This window comes from Muntiacus reevesi, chromosome 2, assembly GCF_963930625.1.
Source record: "Muntiacus reevesi chromosome 2, mMunRee1.1, whole genome shotgun sequence".
In the NCBI taxonomy this organism is placed as follows: Eukaryota; Metazoa; Chordata; class Mammalia; order Artiodactyla; family Cervidae; genus Muntiacus; species Muntiacus reevesi.
In genome coordinates, this window is record NC_089250.1 from 154725581 (window position 1) to 154750651 (window position 25071).

At 40.4% G+C, this 25071-nt stretch overlaps 2 protein-coding genes across 8 annotated transcripts in view; one reads left to right on the top strand and one right to left on the bottom strand.

The window, feature by feature from the left end:
• The window catches only part of ACSL5 (acyl-CoA synthetase long chain family member 5), a 48651-nt gene extending 42494 nt beyond the window's left edge, over window positions 1-6157 (top strand). For all 3 annotated transcript variants that reach the window (XM_065923327.1, XM_065923326.1, XM_065923328.1), the window contains 7 exons: window positions 210-298; window positions 835-951; window positions 2824-2967; window positions 3653-3754; window positions 4234-4305; window positions 5004-5150; window positions 5892-6157. In XM_065923327.1, coding sequence (XP_065779399.1) covers window positions 210-298; window positions 835-951; window positions 2824-2967; window positions 3653-3754; window positions 4234-4305; window positions 5004-5144 — 665 coding nt within the window. In that variant the 3' untranslated portion in view covers window positions 5145-5150; window positions 5892-6157. The remainder of the gene's footprint in view (window positions 1-209; window positions 299-834; window positions 952-2823; window positions 2968-3652; window positions 3755-4233; window positions 4306-5003; window positions 5151-5891) is intronic.
• Window positions 6158-10080: 3923 nt separating this feature from the next.
• On the bottom strand, window positions 10081-25058 carry ZDHHC6 (zinc finger DHHC-type palmitoyltransferase 6). Of its 5 annotated transcripts, none has more exons than XM_065923330.1 (11): window positions 24710-25058; window positions 23336-23804; window positions 22630-22721; window positions 21312-21471; window positions 19968-20129; window positions 18319-18372; window positions 14110-14277; window positions 12679-12720; window positions 11821-11966; window positions 11683-11729; window positions 10081-10686 (listed from the first exon to the last, which is right to left on the bottom strand). In XM_065923330.1, exons 2-11 carry the CDS (start codon window positions 23600-23602, stop codon window positions 10583-10585), a joined length of 1242 nt encoding a protein of 413 aa, XP_065779402.1. In that variant the 5' UTR covers window positions 23603-23804; window positions 24710-25058; the 3' UTR covers window positions 10081-10582. The 5 variants fall into 5 exon arrangements, with proteins under 5 accessions (XP_065779402.1, XP_065779401.1, XP_065779403.1 ...); XM_065923329.1 differs by having other exon boundaries at window positions 24821-25057; XM_065923331.1 differs by lacking the exon at window positions 19968-20129 and having other exon boundaries at window positions 24821-25057.
• Between the last annotated feature and the right edge of the window lie 13 nt (window positions 25059-25071).

The following is a 25071-nucleotide window of genomic DNA, read 5'->3' on the forward strand; positions in this document are numbered from 1 at the left end:
GGGTGTTTGGATAGCCTCAATAATCTGGAGGAATGTGGCAGATCCTAAATCTAAGGGTTGGTCCAGGCCTTTCTATCTTGACTGTCCGGCATCAGTGCCAGATGACTTTTCAGGTTTATTCTAGAGTCAATCCATAAATATCTCTCAAACATGGCTGGAGTTATCACCACTTCCCAGTATCCTGGCTGATTCAGTGTGATGTGTTCTAGGCCACGTTGGAGTCCCCATGGCTTGCAATCATGTGAAGCTGGAAGATGTACCTGGTATGAACTACTTTGCCGTGAACAATGAAGGAGAGGTGAGTAGGCTGTGCTCAGCAGTCATTTTTACATAACTGCGGTGGGGATGTGTGTATCAGAAAAAGTACACAGTTGTGAGCAGGTTTGTGTTTGATTCTTTCGAGAATTTTAGCAAAGACTTCAGTGTCTTGGAGCCTACCTTTGTCCCCCACAATGGGAATTAAAATCTGGTGCTCTTCATTAGTGTCATTGGTATTAGTCACTCAGTTGTGTCCGACTCTTTGCAACCCCATGGACTGTAGCTCACCAGGCTCCTCTGTCCATGGCATTCTCCAGGGAAGAATACTAGAGTGGGTAGCCATTCCCTGCTCCAGGAGATCTTCAATCCCGACCCAGGGATTGAACTCATGTTTCCCACATTGCTGGCAGATTCTTTACCATCTGAGCCACTAGGGAAGTCCGGTGTTCCTCATACTATAGTGGAAAGCATCAAATGAATCAAAGTGATGGGGAAAAAAAACAAAGATGAAAGGCAGGAGTAGGTGTTTGTAGCAGCTTTTGCTGTTGTCACCACCTCGTCCCAACTTCTGTACAGATCTGCATCAGGGGCACCAATGTGTTCAAAGGATACCTGAAGGACCCTGAGAAGACACAGGAAGCCCTGGACAAGGACGGCTGGCTTCACACAGGAGACATTGGTCGCTGGCTCCCGGTGGGTGCTTCTTCAAAACTTCTGGGTGTCCCTTAACAGTGGAATAGACTTGCTCAAAGTGAAAGCTGCTCAGTCATGTCTGACTCTTTACGACTCCATGGACTGTAGCCTGCCAGGCTGCTCTGTCCATGGAATTCTCCAGGCAAGAATGCTGGAGTGGGTTGCCATTCCCTTCTCCAGGGGATCATCCCAACTCAGGGATCAAACCCAGGTCTCCCGAATTGCAGGCAGATTCTTTACCACCATCTGTGCTACCAGGAAAGCCCAAGAATACTGGAGTGGGTAGCTTTCCCTTCCCCAGGGGATCTTCCCGATGCAGGAATCAAACCGGCATCTCCTGCATTGCAGGCAGATTCTTTACCAGCTGAGATACCAGGGAAGCCTGGACACTAGAAATGACTTGCTCAAAGACAGGGGGAAATTTGGTGACTTTTCCAAAGAAGTGTAGTAGTGTATTTTGTTGTTATTGTGATTTTTACTTTTCTTGTGGCAGAAACAACTCAAGATAACTCCATGGGCCTGTAGTGTTTGCCTTTTATAGGGATACATATTTTTTCCCCATTTAACATGTAGAGACATATCAAAATGAGGACACAGGATTTCTAAGCCAAGTGTATGCAGAGACTAGTTTTTGCCTCTCAGTGACCATCACAGCCTCTCTGGGTGGAAGACACTGAGACTTTCTTTAAAGCATAGCTTGCTGACAAAAAATCAGCAGTAAGTGGTCTCTGTAAACCCCATCTGTTTTCCTAAGAAGAGAGGAAATTCTTGCATAGTAATGATGGTGCCTTAGAATCCCTGTAGGCAATTTTCAAGAGCTTTCCTCTCTGGAAAGTTTTTGTCTACTATGTGCTGGGGGAGCGGGAATGTAACCAAATTTAAAACCCTCTTCTTGCTCAATATTCTCAAGATTTAAGTCATATTCAAGCAATGTTTGACAACAAAGTCTCTAAGAACACTGGTCCTAATGATGTATTTCATAGATGTGGGTGTTATGGTAACATGTCTGCGTCTGTATGGTAAGAGTTCCCAGGTCTAATAAGCCCAAAGTATAGGCAATAGACGTGTTCTCACACTAGAATTATAAAGGACTGACCTTTATTCATCCCTTTCAGATAATGTCTGTTAGGCTGAGCTGGTGGTTGATTTCTCGAGTTGGCCTTGTTGACGGTTCCAGGGTTGGTTCAGTCTATTGCCCTATTTTGGGTGTGATCATGTGGACTGTATTTGCCACTTGTCCCAGTTCTACAATTCAAATCCCTAAAAACCTAAGCTCCTCAAACCAATTAGCCCAAAGTAGAACCTGCAAATGACCTCTGGTGGCTGGTCAGAGAGCTCTCCCTGGCTCTGTTTCTGTCTTAACAAGCGCAATTACTGACTTGTTTGATTAGCAGTGGCACAGTGGAGCTGTATAGACTGCTCCTGGATCTAATGGGGATGAAGAAAAGGGAGACAAGGAGGGGAAGATCTAATTCTAAAGTCTTAATAAAAGATAACACTTTCCCTGTTCCCAAGAGTGCTGGAATGAAGTAATTGGAAATTAAGTTACTAGAAATAAAGAGCTGCAAAATTTCTTTGTTGGATGAGGCAACCATGTACATAATCCCAGCGGGTTCAGGGGACTTTTCCTGAGGCTGCCCACTGGCTCTTCACAGACATGTGCAGTATAGACAGGTTTTGTGGAAGGCTGCGTCCCCTTTCCCCAAAGCCAAAAAGAGAAATGAAAGCTTGTCCAAAAGTCAACGGAGAGGCCAAGTTTAAAAGGGAAGATTAAAAACAAAAAAAGGAAGATTACCTCTGAATCTGCCTCGATCTTCACTGACATCACTCAATAGGCTCAGAAACACTCTGTTGTCTTTCTGTCTGCTACAGAACGGAACTCTGAAGATCATCGACCGAAAAAAGAACATTTTCAAGCTGGCCCAAGGAGAATACATTGCTCCAGAGAAGATAGAAAATATCTACATCAGGAGCAGTCTGGTGTCGCAGATTTTTGTACATGGGGAAAGCTTACAGGTAACAGACATTTCTTAACAATCGCCAGTTTTATAAACACTGTACTTAAACTTGGCTTCTTGGGAGTGCGGGAGGATTGACATGCAGAGGTCAGAGTTGCTTTAAGCTTAATATTGAGCACCATTTCTTTTTGAACAATCACATTTGAATAGAACATTTTTGTAGAGATGTTAAGTGGGAAAATGAGATTAGAGTTCCATGAGAGTTTGAAATATATGATGAAAAAATAGTAGGATTCAGTTCAGTTCAGTTGCTCAGTCGTATCCGACTCTTTGCGACCCCATGAACTGCAGCACACCAGGCTTCTCTGTCCTTCACCAACTCCCAGAGCTTGCTCAAACGCATGTCCATCGAGTCGATGATGCCATCCAACCATCTCATTCTCTGTCGTCCCCTTCTCCTCCTGCCTTCAATCTTTCCCAGCATCAGGGTCTTTTCCAATGAGTCAGCTCTTCGCATCAAGTGGCCAAAGTATTGGAGCTCCAGCTTCAGCATCAGTCCTTCCAATGCATATTCAGGACTGATTTCCTTTAGGACTGACTGGTTTGATCTTGCTATCCAAGGGATGCTAGCCCTGAATGTCAGGCTTGGGAACCGTCACGTATTAGGAAGATGTAACGCTGCCTTCTTTGCCCCACCAGGGGGCAGTGCTGCGCTAGTTCACATGCCTTCATTTCCTTTCCAGTCATTCCTAGTGGGAGTGGTGGTTCCTGACCCAGATGCACTTCCCTCATTTGCAGCCAAGATTGGGGTAAAGGGCTCTATTGAAGAACTGTGTCAAAACCAAGTAAGTCTCACTCAGGAAAGCCTATGCACACCCACAGGTCCATCGTGAGAGGGGGATTCCCTGTTCTCCCCACCCTTCAACTTGGGCACCCAGGGTTTCCTGGAGTCTCCTCGCTGGAAGAACAGACTCTTGCTGTGTCTGTACTGGTTGGTTTTATTAGACTGGAAGACGGGATGGGGAGTTTAAAAACAACTACCAAAATCCCTATTCTTTTCATAGTAAGATGTGCATTGTGAAAAAATTAATTGGAAAATGAGGGATTAATGCCATCCCGAGGAAACCCCTGTTACCATTTAGGTTTGCTTTTTCTTCTCATCATTGTCTTTGAAAAACATTTAGATATCACAAGTGCTTGTGCATACCCCCACGTCCTGCTTTTATCCTGATGAGTTTAGTAGGTGTTTTGAATTCGTTCCTGCTCAGCCTTTCCTTTAGGCTCTTTTTCAACAGCCAGTCTCTAAGCTGTTTTCTATTTCTAGACTATAAAGAAAGCCATATTAGAAAACATGCAGAAAATTGGGACAGAAGGTGGCCTTAAATCCTTTGAACAGGTATGTACTACTCATGTTATCCTGCCCTCTCAAGTCACACTAGAAAGTGTTAAAGTTTGCATTTATTATGGGGTTAAGAAGTTCAGTTTCCAAGGGACTGACTTCAGTGGTACTGTTAACCCATTAATGACAAATGGCAGCGACCTTTGCATTCATTTAGTAGCCCCTCCATGCTGTTCATTATTCATTCTCCTTCTCCACTCATGTCTTTCCCAAATTATTAGTGTGAGAAAGGGCATATGTTACTGTTCTCCTAACCCTCCCACGTCATCATGCCACTTCTATAAAAGAAAATATTCTCTAAGTTTCCTCACATAGCATTTATTTTTTATTTAGTTTTGACCGAGCTGGGTCTCCGTTGCTGTGTGTGGGCTTTCTCTAGTTGTGGCGAGTGGGAGCTACTCTCTAGTTGTGGTGTATAGACTTTGCATCATGGAGATGGCTTCTCTTGTGGGGCACTGACTTTCGGGCACACAGGCTTCAGTAGAGGTGGCATGTGGGCTCAGTAGTCGCGGCAGACAGGCTTAGTTGCTCCGCCGTGTATGGAGTCTTCCCAGACCAGGGATGGAACCCGAGTCCCCTGCGGTGGCAGGCAGACGCTTAACCACCAGACTATCAGGAAAGCCCCACATAGCAGGAGGGCTCCACAGAACAGTCCGCATCACTAATAAATGTGTGCACGTGTGCATCTCTTCCAGGTCAAATGCATCCATCTACATCCAGAGCCATTTTCCATCGAAAATGGACTCTTGACACCAACCTTGAAAGCAAAGCGGGGAGATCTTGCCAAGTACTTTGAGACTCAAATCAACAGTCTGTATGGGAACACCCAGGAGTAGGTTAAGGTACTTACAGCTGCAAGGGGCCCATAAGTATCCTGACTTGTAGGAATGTGGATTAAAACTAATCTTACATTCATTTTCTCTTTCCTCCTGTTGTTTTACCTACTAAATTATAAAACCATAATTTTAGGGCTTTTAAAAAATATTCAGAGAGAGACTTAGCACGTGGAAGCTTAGCCTTGAACTAAATAACTCTTGTCTTTCCCACCTTAAATGTTGCTTAAATGACATGTTAGGTGTTAGGACTACTTTTATCAAGATACCTTCCTTCAAGGTCCGTCTGTACAGCATCTTTGTTCCTGCCTTGGGATCTCCAGCCTTTCTAAGTGATAACTAGTTCAGGGGCCAAAGTGACCGTTTGGGACTTAATCCTTGTTTTATAGTTAACCTAACTCACTGGTGGTCTCAATATTTAGAGTTTCCAGTATTCAAATTAAGAGACCTTTAAGTTCTTAGGAACTTAAGAACACACTTTCTAACTATTCCATAAAACCCCTAACATTAAGTAGAGTTTTAAGCTATACAATATTAATCATGTTTAGGAGACAGATTTCTTCTATGTCTGTGTTCGCTAAAGTCTGTGTCCAGAAAGGGAAGAATGTTATCCCACTGAGCACTTCCGAAAGTCTCTAGTTTCTCTGACTTGGGAGAAGGTAAAACTGGGCCTGTGACACTCTGTCCAAAAAGAATGTTCTGAGAGTGTTTTCCACCAGTATACCTGGTGACCGAATCTATTTCCACCAGTTTGCTGCTGAGCTGGAAGCTGTGGGTAAAGGAGCTGAAGCTCGTGTCAAGCGCACCTTTCCAGTAAACGAAGCAAGCGCTGAGTGGCAACCTCCTGATCTGGGAATACAGGCATGAAGCCTACACAACAGCCGCACCTCCTGGGAAGGAATCGACTGATCTTTCTTCCCGACTCCACTTCCTGCTGTCCCTTACCGGCCTTCAACACGTACCAATGTCGCCTGAAAATATAAGGTGTTAAGAATAAACTATTGCAGAACACTGAATTTTGTGGTGTGTTTCCTCGTGGATCGTGAAGAGTCAGCCTTAGACCAGGGTTCCTTGACAACCACGGGAGCTAGTGGCTCTCAAACTTGGCTACGCACTAGAATTACCTGGGAGTTTAAAAAGATACCAATGCCTGCATAACACTTCATGGATTCTGGTTAACCTGGCCAGGGGTACAGCGTGGGCATTGGGATTTTTAAAAGGTCCCTAGGTGATTCTAGAACGCCACTATGTTTGATAGCTACTGAAGGAAATGACCTTGTGGATCAGGCCTTCTATCCCACAGCTGTGAATAAAAAAAATACCAGTCGAAGCCTGACTCCAGCTGAGCACAATGTGCGCTTATGTAGTCTTGAAGTGTTCCTTTCTGGTCTTTCTAGACCCTGAGCTCAGAAGAGCTATTCTGGGATATTGAGACAGAAGGGAAGGCAGGAGTGAGCTTCCCTGCATGTCTAGCTCCTGCTGTCTCCCTTGACCTCCTTTCCCACCACCCCCTCACTCATTCCAGCTGAACCCACACTAGCTACCTTCCTGTCCTCAGACATGCCAGGCACATTCTAGCCTGTTGTTCTGCCTAAAAGGCAGATGCTCCCAGAGACACATGACTTGTCCCCTCATATGCTTTAAATGTCACCTCCATCAGACTGTCCCACCTGCTTTCTTCAGAGACACATGACTTGTCCCCTCATATGCTTTAAATGTCACCTCCATCAGACTGTCCCACCTGCTTTCTTCATAATACATGATTCCAGCTGACATACGTTTTACTATCCATCTACGTCCCTAGTCCTAATTGGAGTGGGACAGAGTCCTCTTTCATGCATTGCTGAATCCCCAAATGCCCTTCCCTTAGTGTTCACTGTTACACGCCAGACCCCAATCTCAAGTTCTCTGCCTTGGAAAGAATTACTCTTTGAACAGGTGACTACTCTAATTCTACTCTTGTGTTTAGAAGAGCCTGACTTTAAGCCTCCAAGTCCACCAGCCTAGAACCTACTAGTCACATCTCCTTCAGACTTGGATAGATTCATGCGAACATGAGCAGACACGACTAGGTTGAAAGTCTCCTAGACAGCAGCCAAGATGGTATAATATACAAAGACCCTGAGTTCACCTCTCATGGGCACACCAATATCACAAACTATCTGCAGAACAAAACTGGAACCTACCAAAAAAGATCTACAACTAAAGACATAAAGAATGAACCACAGTGAGAATGGGCTGTTAAGAGCAGACTTGTAAGGGCAGATATAATCAAATCCCATCCCACTTGGCTGGGCAATTCTCAAACTGGAGAATAATTACATAGCAGAGGTTCTCCCACAGGAGAGACAGTCCTGAGCCCCATGTCAGGCTCCCCAGCCCAGGGATCTGGCACCAGAAAGACAAGCCCCAGAAAACTGGGGGAAATACAGACCTCACTTTTCAAGAGGACACACAAAATTTCATGTGCACTGGGACCCAGGGCAAAAGCAGTAATTTGATAGGAGCCTGGGCTACATCTACCTGCTGGTCGTGGAGAGCCTCCTGGAGGGGCAAAAGGCGGCAGCAGCTCACCCGGGGACACAGACACTGGAGGCAGACATAATACGGAGCATCCAACCACATGGACACTCCCGGTGGCTGCCATTCCGGCGCATCTGCACCAAGACTTGGCCCCACCCAACGACCTGAAGGCTCCAGTGCTGGGGTGCCTCAAGCCAAACAGCTACCTGGGGAGATACAGCCAGACCCATCGGGAGACAGGCTTCCTAAAGGCTAAAGAGCCCACAATCGTGTCCTGACATGCCCCTCGGCACAGCCTAGTCCACCATGGGGTCAAAGTTCATCTCCACCCACCAGTGAGGAGATAATAGCTAAAAACTTCCCTAATCTGAGAAAGCAAACAGCCAGTGCCAGAAAGTACACAGAGTTCCGGACAGGGTTAACTCAGAGAGGCACACACCAAGACACAGTGCCGTCAAAATGACAAAAATTCAAGATAAAAAGAGAGTACTAAAGGCAGCAAGGGAAAAGCAACAAATAATATACAAGGGAACTCCCATACACTACAAAGCTACAGTAATCAAGACAGTATGGTACAGCTACACAGACAGACAGAGATTAACAGAGCAGACAGAAAGTCCAGAAATAAACTCATACACACCTATGGTTAATTAATCTATGACAAAGGAGGCAAGAATATACAATGGAGAGAAGACAGTCTTTTCAATAACTGGTGATGGGAAAACTGAACAGTTTACATGTAAAACAATGAAATTAGAACATTCCTCAAATACCATATACAAAATTAAAGTCAAAATGGATGAAAGACCTAAATGTAGGACTGGATACTATAAAACTCTTAGAGGAAAACATAGAACACTCATTGATATAAATCACAGCAATACTGTTTTGAATCCATCTTCTAGAGTAATGGAAAGAAGAACAAAAATAAACAACTGGGATCTGATTAAACTTAAAACCTTTTGCACAGCAAAGGAAACCATAAACAAAACAAAAAGACAACCTAAAGAATGGGAGGAAACATTTGCAAAGGATACAACCTACAAGGGATTTATTTCCAAAATATAGAAACAGCTTAAAATTAATCCAATCAGAAAAGGGGCAGAAGACCTGAACAGACATTTCTTCATACAGATGGCCAACAGGCACATGAAAGGATGCTCAACATTGCTAATTATCAGAGAAATGGAAATCAAAACTACAATGAGGTATTTCCTCACAGATCAGAATGGCCATCATCAAAAAGTCTACAAATAATAAATGTTGGAGGTGTGGAAAAAAAGGAACCCTCCTACATTGCTGGTGGAAATTGGTATAGCCAATTAGAAAACAGTATGTTTTTTTTTCCAATAGAAAACAGTATGGAGGTTTCTTAAAAAACTAAAAATAAGTTACCATATGATCCAGCAATCCCACTCTTGGACAAATACCCGCTAAAGTTGAAAACGCTAATTTGAAAAGATACATGCATCCCAATGCTCATAGCACCACTATTTACAACAGCCAAGCCACAGAAGCAACCTAAATGTCCATGAACAGATGAATGGATACAGATGTGGAATACAGTGGAAATTACCCAGCCATAAGAATGAAATAATGCCATCTGCAGCAACATGGATTGGACCTGGAGATTGTCATACTGAGTGAAGTCAGATGGAGAAAGATAAACATCACATATTACTTAACATATGGAATCTAAAAAATGATACAAATGAACTTATTTACAAAACAGAAATAGGCTCACAGACATAGAAAACAAACTTAGGGCAACCAAAGAGGAAAGAGGCAGGGAGGGATAAACAAGAGATACGGGAGATATTACAGATATACACTAGGGTGTCCCTGTTGGTTCAGCAGTAAAGAATCCACCTATAATGCAAGACATGGGTTGGATTCCTGGCTCAGGGAGATCCCCTGGAGAAGGGCATGGTAACCCACTCCAATATTCTGGCCTGGAGAATCCCACAGACAGCGGGGCCTGGCAGGCTACAGCACATAGGGTCACAAAAGAGTTGAACACAACTAAGCACGCACAGATACACACTACTGTATATAAAACAGATCAGTGAGATCCTGCTGTATGCACACCAGAGAACCATATTCAGTATCTTGTAATAACCTATGATGGAAAAGAATCTGCAAAAGAATATATATGTGTGTGTGTATATATACCTGAATCATTGCTATATACCTGTGACACTGTCAATCAACTATACTTCAATTTAAAAAAAAGTTATTAGAATCCTGTGATCTCAATATGCCATTAATTGAGAATTTGAGGCAAACATGTATGTCTTAAGACTTATGATCAAGGATGTCAATTTTCTAAGAGGTGGTAAAGCAGCAGTTTCTTCATAAGGAACTAAGACTCCTTTTTAGTCAGCAAAAAGAAAGATGCTTGGAGTAAAAACTACGATTTATACAGAACAAGCCATTGATCTTTATTTGATTTGACAAAATCATTATTATTAAAAGACGGGTAATAAAATCTGAGCTTATATTGAATCTGACAAATTAATTTCTATAGTATCTAGAATATCAGAAATTCAGCCAAGGGGGACAGAGGCTAAAAGCATCACATGCAGATGCTCCTGGTAGAGGGGGATCTCTATCTGCAGGTCAGGTCCACCATGTGCAGTGCACACAAAATCCTAGAGAAAATGCAATCGACTCACTTGGGTGAAGTGTTTTTCCTTTTGGGGAGAGGAAAGGTGGCAGAGAGGTGCAGGAATTCAAAGGCATGTGCAGAATGGCTTCTCCATTTCAAAGTGGTAATAAAAATATTTAGATCATGGCACTAGGGCACCTTTGAGGAAAAGAACACCTTAACCAGAGTAGGCTCATTGCATAATTCTTTAGTAATATGTACAGTTTTCAAGTAATGGAGCAGACTGAGAGGAATTTTACTTCAAAAGTGGCTATCTATTTTTCTTCTCGCCCTCTGGGGCTTGATCTGTTTCGGTGTCACAGGGGCACTTTTCTACACAGTTTCTAGGGAACCATCCTCTTATTCTTGAAACACCTGAGGAAGAAAATAAAATTGGTATGAAATAGATATACCAAAATTACATCTGTGAGACATGTAAATCCTATTACTTCAAACTGATAAGCTTTTAATTACCCCTCCATTTTGATAAGCACAACTTGAGGCTAAAATTAACTAACTAAATAAATAAAAATTCAAAATATATACATTCCCAACAAGCTAGAAAATAGGTATTTCCCAAGTTTCATCATCTGGGAAAGGACCCGTATGTTCAGGAGTGCTCCAGTGGAGTGGGGGGGAGCTGGTGTCCATGCACGTGTGTGTGACTGCGAGGGAGTCTGACACTGTAATACTTCATCTGTTCTAGGGACCTATCTCCCTGGAGATACGCTTTTTAGCTTTTTTTCTAACACATGCACTTCTGTATCAAGCTTGCACCTATCACATGGGCTAATTTATGATTAACCCAGTGTTTTCAAAAGAGCATCCTAGGTTAATCTTTAAAGAAATAATTCTTAAAAGTAAATTTAAAAAATCAAAGACACGGAATGTTTCAATTCACTAGTTTTTATGACAATAGAATGATTCACTCAATGGGTGCATGTATAGCATAGCAGCTTAGTCACAGGCTCTGAGCCAGACTGCGTGGGCTGGAGTCGTGGCTCTTCGTGCATGTAGTGTGGCCTTGGGCACGCTGCTAAGCCTCCCCACATTTCAGTTCCCTCACCAACAAAATGTCAATGACAGCATGAACCTCAGAGGGCTGCTGGGGAATGAACACCACAAGTGAAGCATTTCCACAAGTGTGTGTTGCATATTTAAGTACGGGATCCAATGTTCACTAATCATTGCAAAGACCCGATAAATACAAGTGCTATGGAGAAGTAATACACGGAGCTTCTTTTTGCTGCTTAACGAGTGCCTTCCTATAGTTCCCCTAATGCATGTGACTGTTTCATAAAAACTTTCTTGCAAAATTTGCAGTTATTGCTGGCAGTCTTTTCTTTTAAACACTCACTTCCATGTTCATACCTTCTAAAACGGAATCATCAAGAATTTTGTCTCCATACAACCAGTATCTGAAATAGTTAAAAGATTAAAATTAACTTTTCTTTTTAGGTTAGATGGCAGTTTCATTATTCAAGAAATTCAGTATTTTCTGTTACTTACCGTAACCCTCTTGTGGCTAAGATGAATTCCCCTTTCTGTAGCCTTATCCGAGGCTCTTCAGTGCAGGGGCTCGTGAAGAATGTTTTAATTCCTCTATTCAAAGGACAGCAGGTACCACTATAATCTTCTATCACTTTATACCGGACCTGGCATCAGTGAGTAGAACAATTTAACATTAATCCATGTATGAAGTTTTCTAAGCTTGAATGTAAACTGTTAAAGGGAGACCCAGAATACCAGGCAACAAGTCTTTCCCTTCTGGTTCGCTATCTACCCAGTTCCCTTATAGAAGGTAATTAATTGATGCTTCTAATTCTCAGGCTTTTCTTACCCTTCATTTCAAGCACATGGCTAAGAATAAAATTTTAGAAGCAGTGCTGCCCAATGGAACTTTCTGCAATGGTGGAGATGTTTTATACTTGGGGTATACAGTGTGGTATCCCCTAGCCACAAGTAGATACTGAACACTTTTAATGTGGCTGGTGCAACCAAGGAATTTAAATTTGAATTTTATTTATTTTAAATTAATTTAAATTTAAATAACCACATGTAGCTTGTGGCCACTGAATTAATTGTTCAGCATCACTTTAAGGACAAGTTTCCCACTAGGGAACTATATTGAGGATAATTATCTATTGACAATATAAATTGATTAAATTCCCTCCAAACCTGTAGTCCAAACTATCTGAATGAAAACAAAAGTAAAATGCATCAAAGTTCAATAAGTGGATTAAGAAATATTATTTAATAAAAGCCAACAGTTGGTTTTTTACTTAGAGGCAATTTTAACAGCTACATAGAAGTGCTGAGCCTGACAACAGGAAAAGAAATGAGTATCACTGCAAAAGAATTACTTACACTTCTGACTCTTTTATCTGCTTTTTGTTTCAACTGTTCTATCTGTTTGGAAGATACAAAAAGAAAAAATGAAATCTCATATCTCAACACTGAAAAACAGGGTTTCCTCATTTACTGTATCAGAGTAACACGACAAACTCCCAATTTTCCAACATTTCAAATTGCTACAATTTAAAGGCTACATTTTTTTTTAATAAAGCATGGAAAAAAGGCTCTGTGACTAAAAACCGACACTGAAGTGGGACTTTCTTCTCGGTGTTCCCTCTCCAATGTCTTTACCTGTGTCTAATCACAGAGCACTCCCTGTGGCCCAGCAATCAAGGATATGTGCTCTCTGCCTCCGGGGGCTGCCAGGCTAGTCCCCTAAGATGAAGTAGTTCAGAGACTCACTGAGTCTTTACAGAGACTGCAAAGTTCATCAACAATGAGTCTTGATTAAAAATCATCATTTTGCCTCCTCTTTTCCACTATTCAGCTACAATTTGTTAAGTGACACTACACTAGATATAAGGGGAAATAATCTCTGCTTAGAATCTTGCCAAATTAAAGTTAAAGATACAAAGATTAAAATGGATTCCTCATGTGCTCATAAAACTAGTATATGATCAGGTGCCAAATCCAGATGAGTCTAGATGGGGGTGGGGGGACTGGAGCCGGTCTGAGTAATTTCTGATAAAGAGGAGGTCATATGGCATAGAAAAAACTGTGGGGGAAGAACTGTATCAGGGATTTGCTGAGTGGACTAGGCTGATTGGAAAGGCTGATTTCCTCCAGGATGTAGGTGGTCTGACAAAATGTGGTCCAGTGAAGGGAATGGCAAACCACCTCAGCATTCTTGCCTCGAGAACCCCCTGTGTACGTGTTAGTTACTTAGTCATGTCCGACTCTGTGCAACCCCATAGACTGCAGCCCACCAGGCCTCTCCGCCCATGGGATTCTCCAGGCAAGAACAGTGGAGGGGGTTGCCATTTCCTTCTCCAAAAGGAACTATAGAAAGAAAAAAAGTGAAGTCACTCAGTCGTGTCCAACTCTTTGCGACCCCATGAACTGCAGCCCACCAGGCTCCTCCATCCATGGCATTTTCCAGGCAAGAGTACTGGAGTGGGTTGCCATTTCCTTCTCCATGAGAACCCCATGAACAGCATGAAAAGGATGTAGGTGAAAGGCAGCTTTTGGCTGGGTTTTATAAATCCAAGGTAAGGAATCAGGACTTTATCTCACAGGTATGGTGAGATAAGATATTTAAATTGAAGGAGGGACATGATACAAGGAGTGCTTGGGAAATCACTTAGATTCATCTTGACATGCTGAAACAATTCTTATTACTTATTTTACTATAAATATACTTACTTTACTTCTCCTTGGAGTTAAGGAGAAGTTAAGAGGAAGAAGGTGGAGCAAAAAGGAAGACTATTTGAACAAAACACTCACTGTTAAGCTGTACTGGTGACAGCCTTCTCTTATTGGCCAATCCAGTCCATCTCCTTCAGGGACCCCTGACCATGTGAACACTTGTTTGAAGTTCTTCCATCTACTTCCCATATCATAAGGAAAAACAAAGACTTCATCTAGTTGATAATACTGAATTCGATCTTTAGCCTGTGGGTAACAAAGAGGTAAGATGGCAGATACACCTGCCTTAAATGGCTTTTGGCAATAGACAATTGAGAACAGTTATTCCTCAAATTTGTATCACTTCTAAAAATACTTCCTCCTCGTTATAACATTAGAATACACAGGAGTAATAAACACTTATCACAATATTGGAAGAACTTGACACACAAACACCAACCTTGTATAAGATCATCCACAAAATGTGTGACAGGGCTTTTTTGGGAATAAATCTAAGTAAGACTGAACTTAAGCATTCAAAAATGCATATTAAAAGTTAGTAACTTTATTTCATATATAAAAAATCCTCAATGTTCCTACTTGTTCAGTAGAACAAAAGAATCCAGGTGTAAAGAATAGATGTTAACAAAGAGATTTAAGAGAAAACAAGGGTTTATTCAGGCTGGAAGGAACTTGTAGGAATGGCCAGGAAAGGTGTGACAGGTGAGTTATTTTATGAAAATTATTATTTTTTAAAGTTAGCAGGTAAGTGTAAGAGATCTTTCAGTTTTACATACCATTACATATGTCTGCATACTAACATAGGCATTTATATGCATATTTTATGCATATATATATCCAGGTTTCATAAATTATATTCTAGGCATTTAAATTGTCATCTTTTACCTAAGGGAATAAACTGGCTTAGAATTTCTGAATTTCTACTGACACCTAGTGGTATAAAGATAACATTGTTTATTCCTACAATAAGTATACAAACCCAGTTGATATTTATTGTGTAATAAAATATGGTAATTTTGACCCATTTTCTTTAACTTAATAGAATCGTTTATTTGATTTTTATTGAGCAATATAGTGCCAGTTTTAAAATAACTTTTAGATTTAGTGTGGCACTTTACAAACAGCCTTGGTCATCGGCAAAACAGTTAATCTAATGTCAATATATTATGCTAACTAGAGATTATACTTTGAAATATTATCATAGAATAGTATTTTAGAGAAAAGCTTCTTGCAGTTACTTATAAAGTGATATTGATAACAATTCAATTACAAGAATTGTCAAGCTGTAACATAAAAACATGTAAGTCCATCCCCACCCTGATAATGAGTAACTTCTTTTCCCTTCTATAAAACAAAAACTTCAGCATTTTTAAATGGATTAAGAGCCTCAGAGGAGACCTAGAATATTAAAGAAGACAAAGTGTTAAGGATGAGAGTGGTTTACAAAAACAACAAAGGCATGGAGTCTGTCTGAGAGAAGCACACAGTGAAGAGGGAACTCCGTGCACAGCGTGTGTTAAAAACCGACAGAGACGTGCGCCAGGGGCCATGGGAAAAGGGAAGAGAAGGACTTCACTTGGTCCAGGGACAGTCAAGGAAGGCTCCTCGGAGGAAGTGACAGCTGAACCAAGTCTCGAGGGGCAAGAAATAAGGAAAAAAGAGGTAGGAAGAATGTTCTAGGTAGAGGGAGCAACATGTGGAAAAATACAGAAGCAAAAGACGTGTAAACTATTTGGTATTAGCCGGTATGGAGTATGAATAGATGGGGAGGGGTGGAAATGAACTGGAGAAACAGGTAAGGGGAAGACATGAACAGTTTTTATGCATAAGCCAAGGAGCTTGGACGTAAACTTGTATATTCATGGTTCTAAAAGTATGCTTTGCGCATCTCCTTCAGTCCCCAAGACCTCTTCTTGGGGTTGAACGAAGTCAGACAACTTTGATAACAATACTAAGACATTCTTGCCTTCTTTCATGGTGTTGACATTTGAAAAGGTGGGTGAAATTGCTGGCAGCTTATGTTGGCATCAAGACAGGCACCAAGGTGTTATATTCTTCACTGCTACATACTCCATTCACACCAAACCAAACCAACAAAAAGCCCAGTTTTACATAAAAATGTCTTGATGAATAAAAGTTATTTTTATTAAATCTCAGCCCTCAAGTAGATGTCTTTTTAATATTCTGTGTGACGAAATAGGAAATACACATAAAGCATGACAAAATGCTCATCTCAAGAAAAACACCTGTATGAGTTGTGAGTCAATTAAAGCTGTGCAGCCAGCTATTTTCATGCAATGCTATTTTTGTTTGAAAGAATGAGTGATGTAACAGACAAACCAAAGTTAGGCAGGCTTCAGTATTTAGTGGATGTCTTCTTGAAAATGAACAAAGTCAAGCTATTACTTCATATAAACAACTATTTGTTGCTAGTGAAAAATGTAAGGCTTTCAAATAAAAATTAGAATTTGGAAAATTTACATCACCATTATGAGCTTGACGGCTTTCCAATATTTAAAGATTTCCCCCATAAAACTGGTAGTGATACGAATGGATTTACATCTTGAATATTGAACTATATCAACACTCTAAAAATCTGTGTAACTCTGTTAACCAGTATGTTCCAAAAGACCAATGCCTGATGCCCTATATGGGTAAAAGATCCATTCAAAGAGCAAGACAGATTGATGGATTTGAATACAAAAGAATACAAAAACTTGACTGATGTAATTTTAGATCTAACATGCAACTAACCTCTCAACAACTAGAACTTGTCAAATTATAAAAATTATAATGTATTGTTACTACCAAAGAATGTCCACCATTATCTAAAAGGCATGTTAAAATATCCTTTTCAACCTACTTATCTGTTTAAGGCTGAATTTTCTTCATATACTTCAATCAAAGCAACATATCTCAACAGACTGAACGGAGAAGTAGATGTGAGAATCCAACTGTCTTCTGTTGAGTCAGATATTAAAGAAATTTGTAAAAACATAAAACAACGCCACTCTCCCTATTCTGTTTATTTTGGAAAATTTAATTATTTTTCCAGAAATGTTATTTTATTAACATATAATGGATTTATTATTGCTATTTTTAAATGAAATAATATTCAAAGGTTTTCTCAGTTAGAAAATATAGCAAATGTCAATAGATATAATACCCAATAATATAATTAACAAAAGCTCTTTAGTGTACTTAACAATTTCTGAGAATGTAAAAGGTCCTGAGGGGCTTCCCTGATGGTTCAGTGGCAGAGCATCCACCTATCAATGCAGAAGATGTGGGTTCCAACCCAGGGTCAGGAAGATCCCCTGCAGAAGGAAATGGCAACCCTCTCCAGTATTCTTGCCTGAGAAATCCCACAGACACGGCCTAGAGGGCTACCGTCCATAAGGTCACAGAAGAGCTAGGCACGAATTAGTCGCTAAACAACAAACAACAAAAGGTCCCAAGACTGAAGTTTGAGAGCTGCTGCTATAAATTAAAACTCATCAACTGGCTGCTAGGGGGCTAAATATGTCCTATAGGTTGTTTTCTTTGACCCATGAAGGTTTTCTGTTTATTTTGCTTTTAATTTGAATTGCTTCCCAATGCTTAAAAACAAAGAAGGTAACATAAAAATCCAGATCTCTGATTTTTCTTGGTAAAAAAAATTACATGATCTCACAATACTAGGTGAGGATTTCTCTGTGCCAACAATGAGCTTGGTCTGCTGGGCAGCTCTGGAGCACAGGTTGGCTCCACTCCTCTAGGTTATCTGCCTGGGCCCCAGTGCACTGGGTTTAAAATCCCAGTAAGCTACAGGGATGGAAAGGCTCTGAGAAGTCTTTTTTTTTTTTTCCCCTGAGAAGTCTTAAGTAGGGAGCGGGGCATATTTTAACATCAGAATCACAACAGACAGTGCGAAGTATGTATTGGAGGTTGTGAGGTTTGTGACAAGCTACATGTTCTAAGCTCTATCTGATGTGTAAAGCCTATAGGACGGCACGTTGGTAGGACAGAAGCTCCCTTCCCAAGGGACTCCCTTCTCCTCCAGTCTGAGAGGACGGCCAAATGGCTTCTGTGTTACTCAGAACAATTCCGTGTGAGATGGTTCTGTGGGAGTTTTACTGAAACAGGAATAAATCAAACGGTTCCTATAACCACCCTTCACATGGCATGCAAATGACATAAGGAAGCCATTTGGTAGTCAAGCTTTCATTTGGGGACATTTAGTAGTTAATCTGATCTATTAGTTAATCAGCACTTTATCAAAATTAAGAAAATAATTCTAAAATTTACCTTCTCTTCAATCCATGATTCAATAGAAGTTTTGTTTCTGAGAATTATTTTCATCTGGAAAGAGTAAAATTTAAAATGTTACTGGTTCATTTAAGATTATCATCTTAAAAAAAAAATTATCATCTTTACACTACCCCTATGAGACAGTTTTTATTGCTCCATTCCATACATGAAGGTATCAGGACAATAGAGATTAAATAAAAGAGCACGTGGTTCATCTGATTCTAAACCATTGGACTATATCTTCATATGACTACATCAATCACCATCAAATCTGAATCTACGGCTTAAATAAAAAATCATGCTTTAAGTACTATCTTCTGAATAAGTTTTCCAGAGTATTAATAAAATATTGATACAATCCATTAAATCAGCATTAACATGTTTTGCCATTAAAATTTTACCACTATTTTTAATAAATGTTAAATGCATGATTAGCCTATTTATTACAAGTAATAGTGACTCATTACAGTCAACCTAGACATTCTGTTTGCCTTAAAAACTGAGTATATTCAGTCTTGATTCTATTTTTGATTTTCCTAGAAATGACAATTCCATTTATGTAGGTTTTTACACCACATGACTTTAGTTTATTTCTAATATTATTCTTAATTACAGGCATTGGGGAAAACTTTTCAAAGAATTTGATTGCAGGCTAATAAAAAATATGAAATATAACCCAAACCAGGTTATTTTAAAACTAAGAGTTCAAAAAGGGTTGTGTAATCCATCAGGGCCTGTAGCGCAGCGTTTCTAATTCTATGAGTTCTGCAATTCTCTGATGTCTGGTTGTGCCTTGATGGAGACAGTGTGACACAATAAGAACAACCTTGGACTAGGAGTCCTTACCATATTCCAAGGGCCTAGCACAATACCTGGTTCATGGTGGGCCTTCAATGAATGAATATACTAATGAAACAAATGCAATGAGTCATAAGAACTATTTTTTGATCTCTTCAGGGTCACATCCTCCTTCTCTGGTCGCTCACAGCACTTTGTACATAAATCTACGATACACACATGACCCTAATTTAATGACAGGAAGCTCTTCACTCTCATTATTGTAGACTCAGAAATTAGCAGAGTGATTCATCATAGAGCAGACATTAAGTAGCACCAATATCACAGGGTTGTTATGGAGATTAAATGAGCTAACATATGTAAAAGACCTAAAATAGCACCCCATAAACGTTAGCTATGTTATTATGCTTTTGATTAATATGCCATTATAAAATAACATTAATAATTATGTTTACTGAATGCATGAATGGATTATATTGGGTACGTCACTTAACCTTCTTGCGACTCAATTACTCATCTGCAAGGAAGGGAAAATAATACTCCTCTTTGACTTCTTTTGGGGTTGATGTGAACATCAATAGATACTGTGAGAAGAGCTTTCTCAAGGATAAAATGCTATGTAACTCTAACTTAGGATTTTTTAAATTAAATCATTACCCAGAAATGTTGGCAAAGTCACTTTGAAATTATCTGACAAGCAGAAGATAAAAATTCATCACTTAGTTGGAATAAGTAACAGTAATCTCCATTTCACACAGCATACTTAAATGCAGCTTTTTTTCTTCTTTCTCATTACAAGCGGCCCCAATTACTCGACAGTGTTAGCTAGAGGTAATAGAGGAGCTTACCTGGATAAAAAACAACATCCCAACAGCTATGGTTGTTCCTAAAGCTAATCCCAAGGCAAACAAGGTGGCAGCAAATGCAGCTAATCCAAAAGGAATAATTGGAAGAGGGTCTCTCCGGGCTGCACTCATATCAATCTTGACCGTGTTCCACCCAAAGGAGAGCTGCAAACAACACCACCCACAAGAAATACTTGGTTGTCGTAAATGGTGAGACTCTACTGTACCATTTAAAACCACTTGATCAAGAAGACCAGCAAATGACAATGTGCCACTGTGGCCAAAGCAAACGTAACTTTTCTAATTAATACTGTGGCTTGAACTCACAGTGACGTGTGTGATATCCTCTCTGGTATTGTCACGTGTTTTTTGTTTGTCATTGTTTGCTCAGAAAGCATTAGGTAGACTGCACATGCATTACTGGGGATGAATGACAGTGCACACAAATCTAAGCTGTAACTGTGTCTCCCATCTTCTCCTCGCTTTCCTATATGTACAGTGCTCTTCCATCGTGACAAAGATAGCCTAGGATTCAGTGGTTTCTTCCCTCTTGTTCCACAACCAGAGGTTTAAGAACTAGTAACATGTAGGTCAAAACATGTCCTGCCTGGCCTGCAAAATGTTTTAAAATATTCAGAGTGAGGCACCAACATTTAGAAATTTAGTGGTTTAGAAATCAGATTGCATATAGAAAGTCAGGGTTTTCAGATATTTCTTGAAAAGCCAGATGATCTGGCACTGCCAGGCTGGATTTCCAAACATCAATAAATGGCTGAAGTAAAATATGGGTTGTCCTCTGTGTGAAGGGCATGTGCTTTCCAGTTTCCCATTAGGCCTGGTCCAGGCCTCTTTAAGGACCTGAATTTGTGACCACCAAACTTTATCTCATAACCATGTGCTCATAAATCTACTCAATCAGTTGTACGATATTTAAGAACGTGCACTTGCTGTGAGCCATGTTCCGGAGCACTGGATTTAGAAATGAATGAAAGAACTGCAAATGGCCATGGGATGGAATGGAAACAGACAGCACTTGTATTGTCTTTTTCTTCCCACTCTTCTGCTTTTTCCTCTAACTATCCTCTACCATAGCTTATTGAAGTCCAATAAGTTGTACATAGTATAACTTCAACTATAGCATATATGGTGAGTTTCCAGAACAAAATAATCTTTCCTCATCTTAAAAACTGTTTTAAAGCTTTTTTAAAAAAGGAATCCTTGTAAAGGTAAAACAAAGTTGTATTTCCCCACCTAAACTGCAGAACACCTATTTCTAAAATAGACTTCTTAAATAATCTTGATAACTACTATTTAATTTCTAATTTGATAACAAACGTTTTCACTTACCCGATTATAAAGCTGCGTATACATCGTCATAACAAAAATAAAGGCAGCGTGAATACAACCCAGTGGTGCTAAAAGGAGGAAGAGTGTGAAGGAAGCATGATTCTGGTAGCCGCAGCAGTTGTTGATCCAAGGACAGTGATGGTCCATCTTCATTACACATCTAACAGGAAAAATTTATAGAAAACATGAGGCAGAAAATCCCGTCTACTTGAAATAACTTTGGTCTTCAAAAGATCAAGCACACAGGAATCTAGAATGTCCACGCATGAGTCACAGAGGAATAATACCTCATAGAACAGAAAGAAAAATTTTTATGAGTTTTTAAATAACTATGAACAGTGACTTCTTTTAAATTTTAAAAAGCCAAAGAAAGGGCAGGCTTTATAATGGCTTCTGAGGAAAAAGACATCTGCTACAAGTAAGTTTGTTTAAAGAAGTCAGGAGGCCCACTGAGAAGTTCATTATAAAAAAATAAGCATGGTTCCTGATTTTCCTCTTGCTCTGAAATGCAGTGACTGGAGTGGAAAACAACAGAGACTGAACAAAATTACTTCTAAATCTCCACTGGGGCTGACTCGGCCTGGCAGATGCTTGTAACTTCCTTCCTTCCTGTTCTTATCCTTTACATGTAGTCTCTGAGCTAAGCAAGCTAACTCTGGAATATAAGATGTGGTTTAGTAAGTGAAGTCTTACTCTGTTTCCTTTCCTTGAGGTTGTTAGAAGAAAATTTTCTTGCCTCAAACTAAACTTTATTTGCCCCTCCAATGGTCCCCCTAAACCTCAGAATTAGCATCATAAATTTCTTACTTATCAGTGGATACTGATGTTCATTTACAAAGGTTCTATCAATAGCTTAATCCACATTTTTTACAGTGATTCTGTTTTCTTCCAATTACGGCTTTTATATTAAATACTTGTGATAATAGGCACCTGAATTCACTTACTAGATTTATATAAGTGTAAATGTGACTCAACTAAATAATGGAAAAAGCAGGTCTCCTTTATAATTTAGACTCAGAACAATTCTAAGACTAGTTAATATGACAGTCAACAGTTAACCCTGATTTACAAAAACAACTTGAAGTATAACGTTTTATCCTGTTCCTGTCATGGCAGGAAGAAACAGTGAGACCTTCATGATCAGAATTGACAATGTAAAAGTAAGATGTAAGATTGTGGACACTAGTATTTTAACAACATTGTTTATAAAGTAGTCACCTTGCAGGGGATAAAACTAGGATTGATGTGCTAGAGAGAATAACAAAATGCCAGTAATCAAGTTGATCAATCTTCAATAAAGAGCAAAGACAGACAGTACCTGTTACACTTTCTGCAGTGATGTGACCGTGGTGCCTTGTATGCTTGGCAGACTTTACAATATTGGAGGTACACGCTATCCTGAGAATTTTCCTTGGCAGTGAAATGCAAACAAAACATAAATTTCTGGGTAACCGGAAAAGTGATATTCCTATTATCATAAATTCATTATTTTAAAAAAAATTTAGCTCAAAAAGAAGGGCTGGCAATGCAAGCTAAAATTCAAATTCCATCTTTTTCCCATCTCCCATAAATGAAAATCAAACCACAGTATTTATTCATAAGGCTTGGCTTGTTATAAGCTGCCCATTGTTTCTGAATACTTTAGGAACTAGTAGCTTCTAAAGCAGTTTTCTCAGTTATGAGGGATGTTAATATGTGGCGTGAAAAAAATATCCTAGTGCCAAACCACACTGTGGAATTATGAGGTACAAGATACACAGTGTTTCCTAGACACTTAAGACCATGTACTCATTACCACCACTCCATTTTTAAAAATTTTTCATTGAAATCACTTTGGGAAATACTTTCAAGCAGCTATGAAAAAAATTCTTTGAGCTCTAAATGACCAGTGATTAGAATAATATGCTTAGTCTCCACCAAAGTAAAAAGTAGGCTATGTTTGATGTTACTGGTTGGCAGGTAAGGCAAAAACTAAATATATGATCACCATGAGGGTTCACCACTTTAAGGAACCTTTTTCTTACCGGTTTCCACCCCAGAGGGACAAAGCCAGGACCAACGAACATGGCATTGAAGTAATTATAAAGAATCATGACAGTCCAGTTTATCAACATGATGAAATTCACACTTCCTCCAGTGGTATGTAAGGGCCAATACCACAACACAGAGTCAATCATGGCCATGGTGGAACATATTGCTATAACACCAAGGGCTATAATGGGACCCCAGTGACAAAGTCTCTTTAATTCTTGGAGATTTTCAAACTTGACAACTGAGCAGAATGTACCCATTTTGGTGAGGAAAAATGTCTTTCAGTTTTTAAAGGATTACAGATTTCCTTTTTCTGTGCACACATTTCCTTGTGCCACAAGTCCGCGTGTGTTCCTTAACTGTCATGTCTTCACGTTGTGGGATGTTAATGCAGATTACGCCATTTTCACTGTTAGACACTTTTTATCTAGGAGAATCCAGTACCTTGGTTTGAAACTTAATCTAAAGAAAACAAAATGAGAAGGTTCCTTAAGACATTTTACTATCTACTGTATTTGTTAATTTCAATAATCACCTAAATAGAAGCAGCTCACAAGTACATTACTATGAAATGAGTATCTCACCAAGTATCAGAAAGAACCATTTTCATCTTATCCAAACTTTAGTCAATTCTGAATGGTAGGTAAACTGGATCCATGATTCTTAAGTGGTAGTTTTTTTCCCTTTGTTCCCAACTTGTCAGAGGACTATGTCCGTGCAACCGTTTAGTGAAAGGCTGCAGGAAACAAAAAAATTTGGAGCCGGGATGGAGGGCCTTATGGTTGACCTAATCCAGTTTCCTTCTTCACTGAAAGGAAAATGGCTGAGAGAGGCTGAGCGATTAAATCACTTGGGTGAGTGACAGGTGAACCCGACAGAAGCCAAATCATCAAACTTCCTTTACAGAGTTCTAAACTGCCTCCTACCCACTCTTGAATTAAATCCAGTATGATCCAGACAAAGTCTACACCGTTTGCCTGCGGTTGCCCCTCAAAGGCTAACTTAAAGTCTATTTGTGTTAGAAGTAAAGAAACCGGAGGATGAAAGCTCAAGGAGGGGAGGGGAAGAGCGAGGAGAGGAGGTGAGGAGAGGGAAGTGTGTGTGAACTCAGGACCGGAGGCATATATGAGAAAAAGCACGAATGAGGATATTTCAGGGAAGGGGGAAAAAAAAAAAGGCGAGGGACCGGGAAGGCAGGACTGCGAGCGCCGGGAAGATCTGTAGAAGGCTATTTAGGATTGGACTGGAGTGAGTCAAGCGAAGAAGATCTGAGAGCCAGAGTAACAAAGATTTCCACGCAAGCCCGCGCTGGCTCGTGCCTCAGTTTCCCTCCCGTGTTATGGAGCAGAGCACTGAGAAATCCTCACGCAGGGGACGAACATCTTGGTAAGGGTAGTTGGTCTCGACTTTCTGGAGATGCTGGCCTCATTCGGGTGGGGCGATGACCGCAAAATCACGTCCCCTGCTTTGACTCCCACCTCGGTCCGGTCCTCAGTGCCCGCTCCTCGGCCATCGCATTTCTGGGGCGGCTCGGGCTCACCCGGAGCAGATTCTCTCCCGCTCGGATAACTCCGTCCTGGGTTCCCCCGCCCAACGCAAGGAGAAAGTAAACTCCGTGCGCTAGCAGCTGGGGTGCGCGACCAGCCACGACCCGCGCGTCTCTCCGCCAGCGCCCTCTCAGCTTCTCTCCCGCTCGGGCTCAGTGCGCAGTCTCCGTGACAGCTACTTC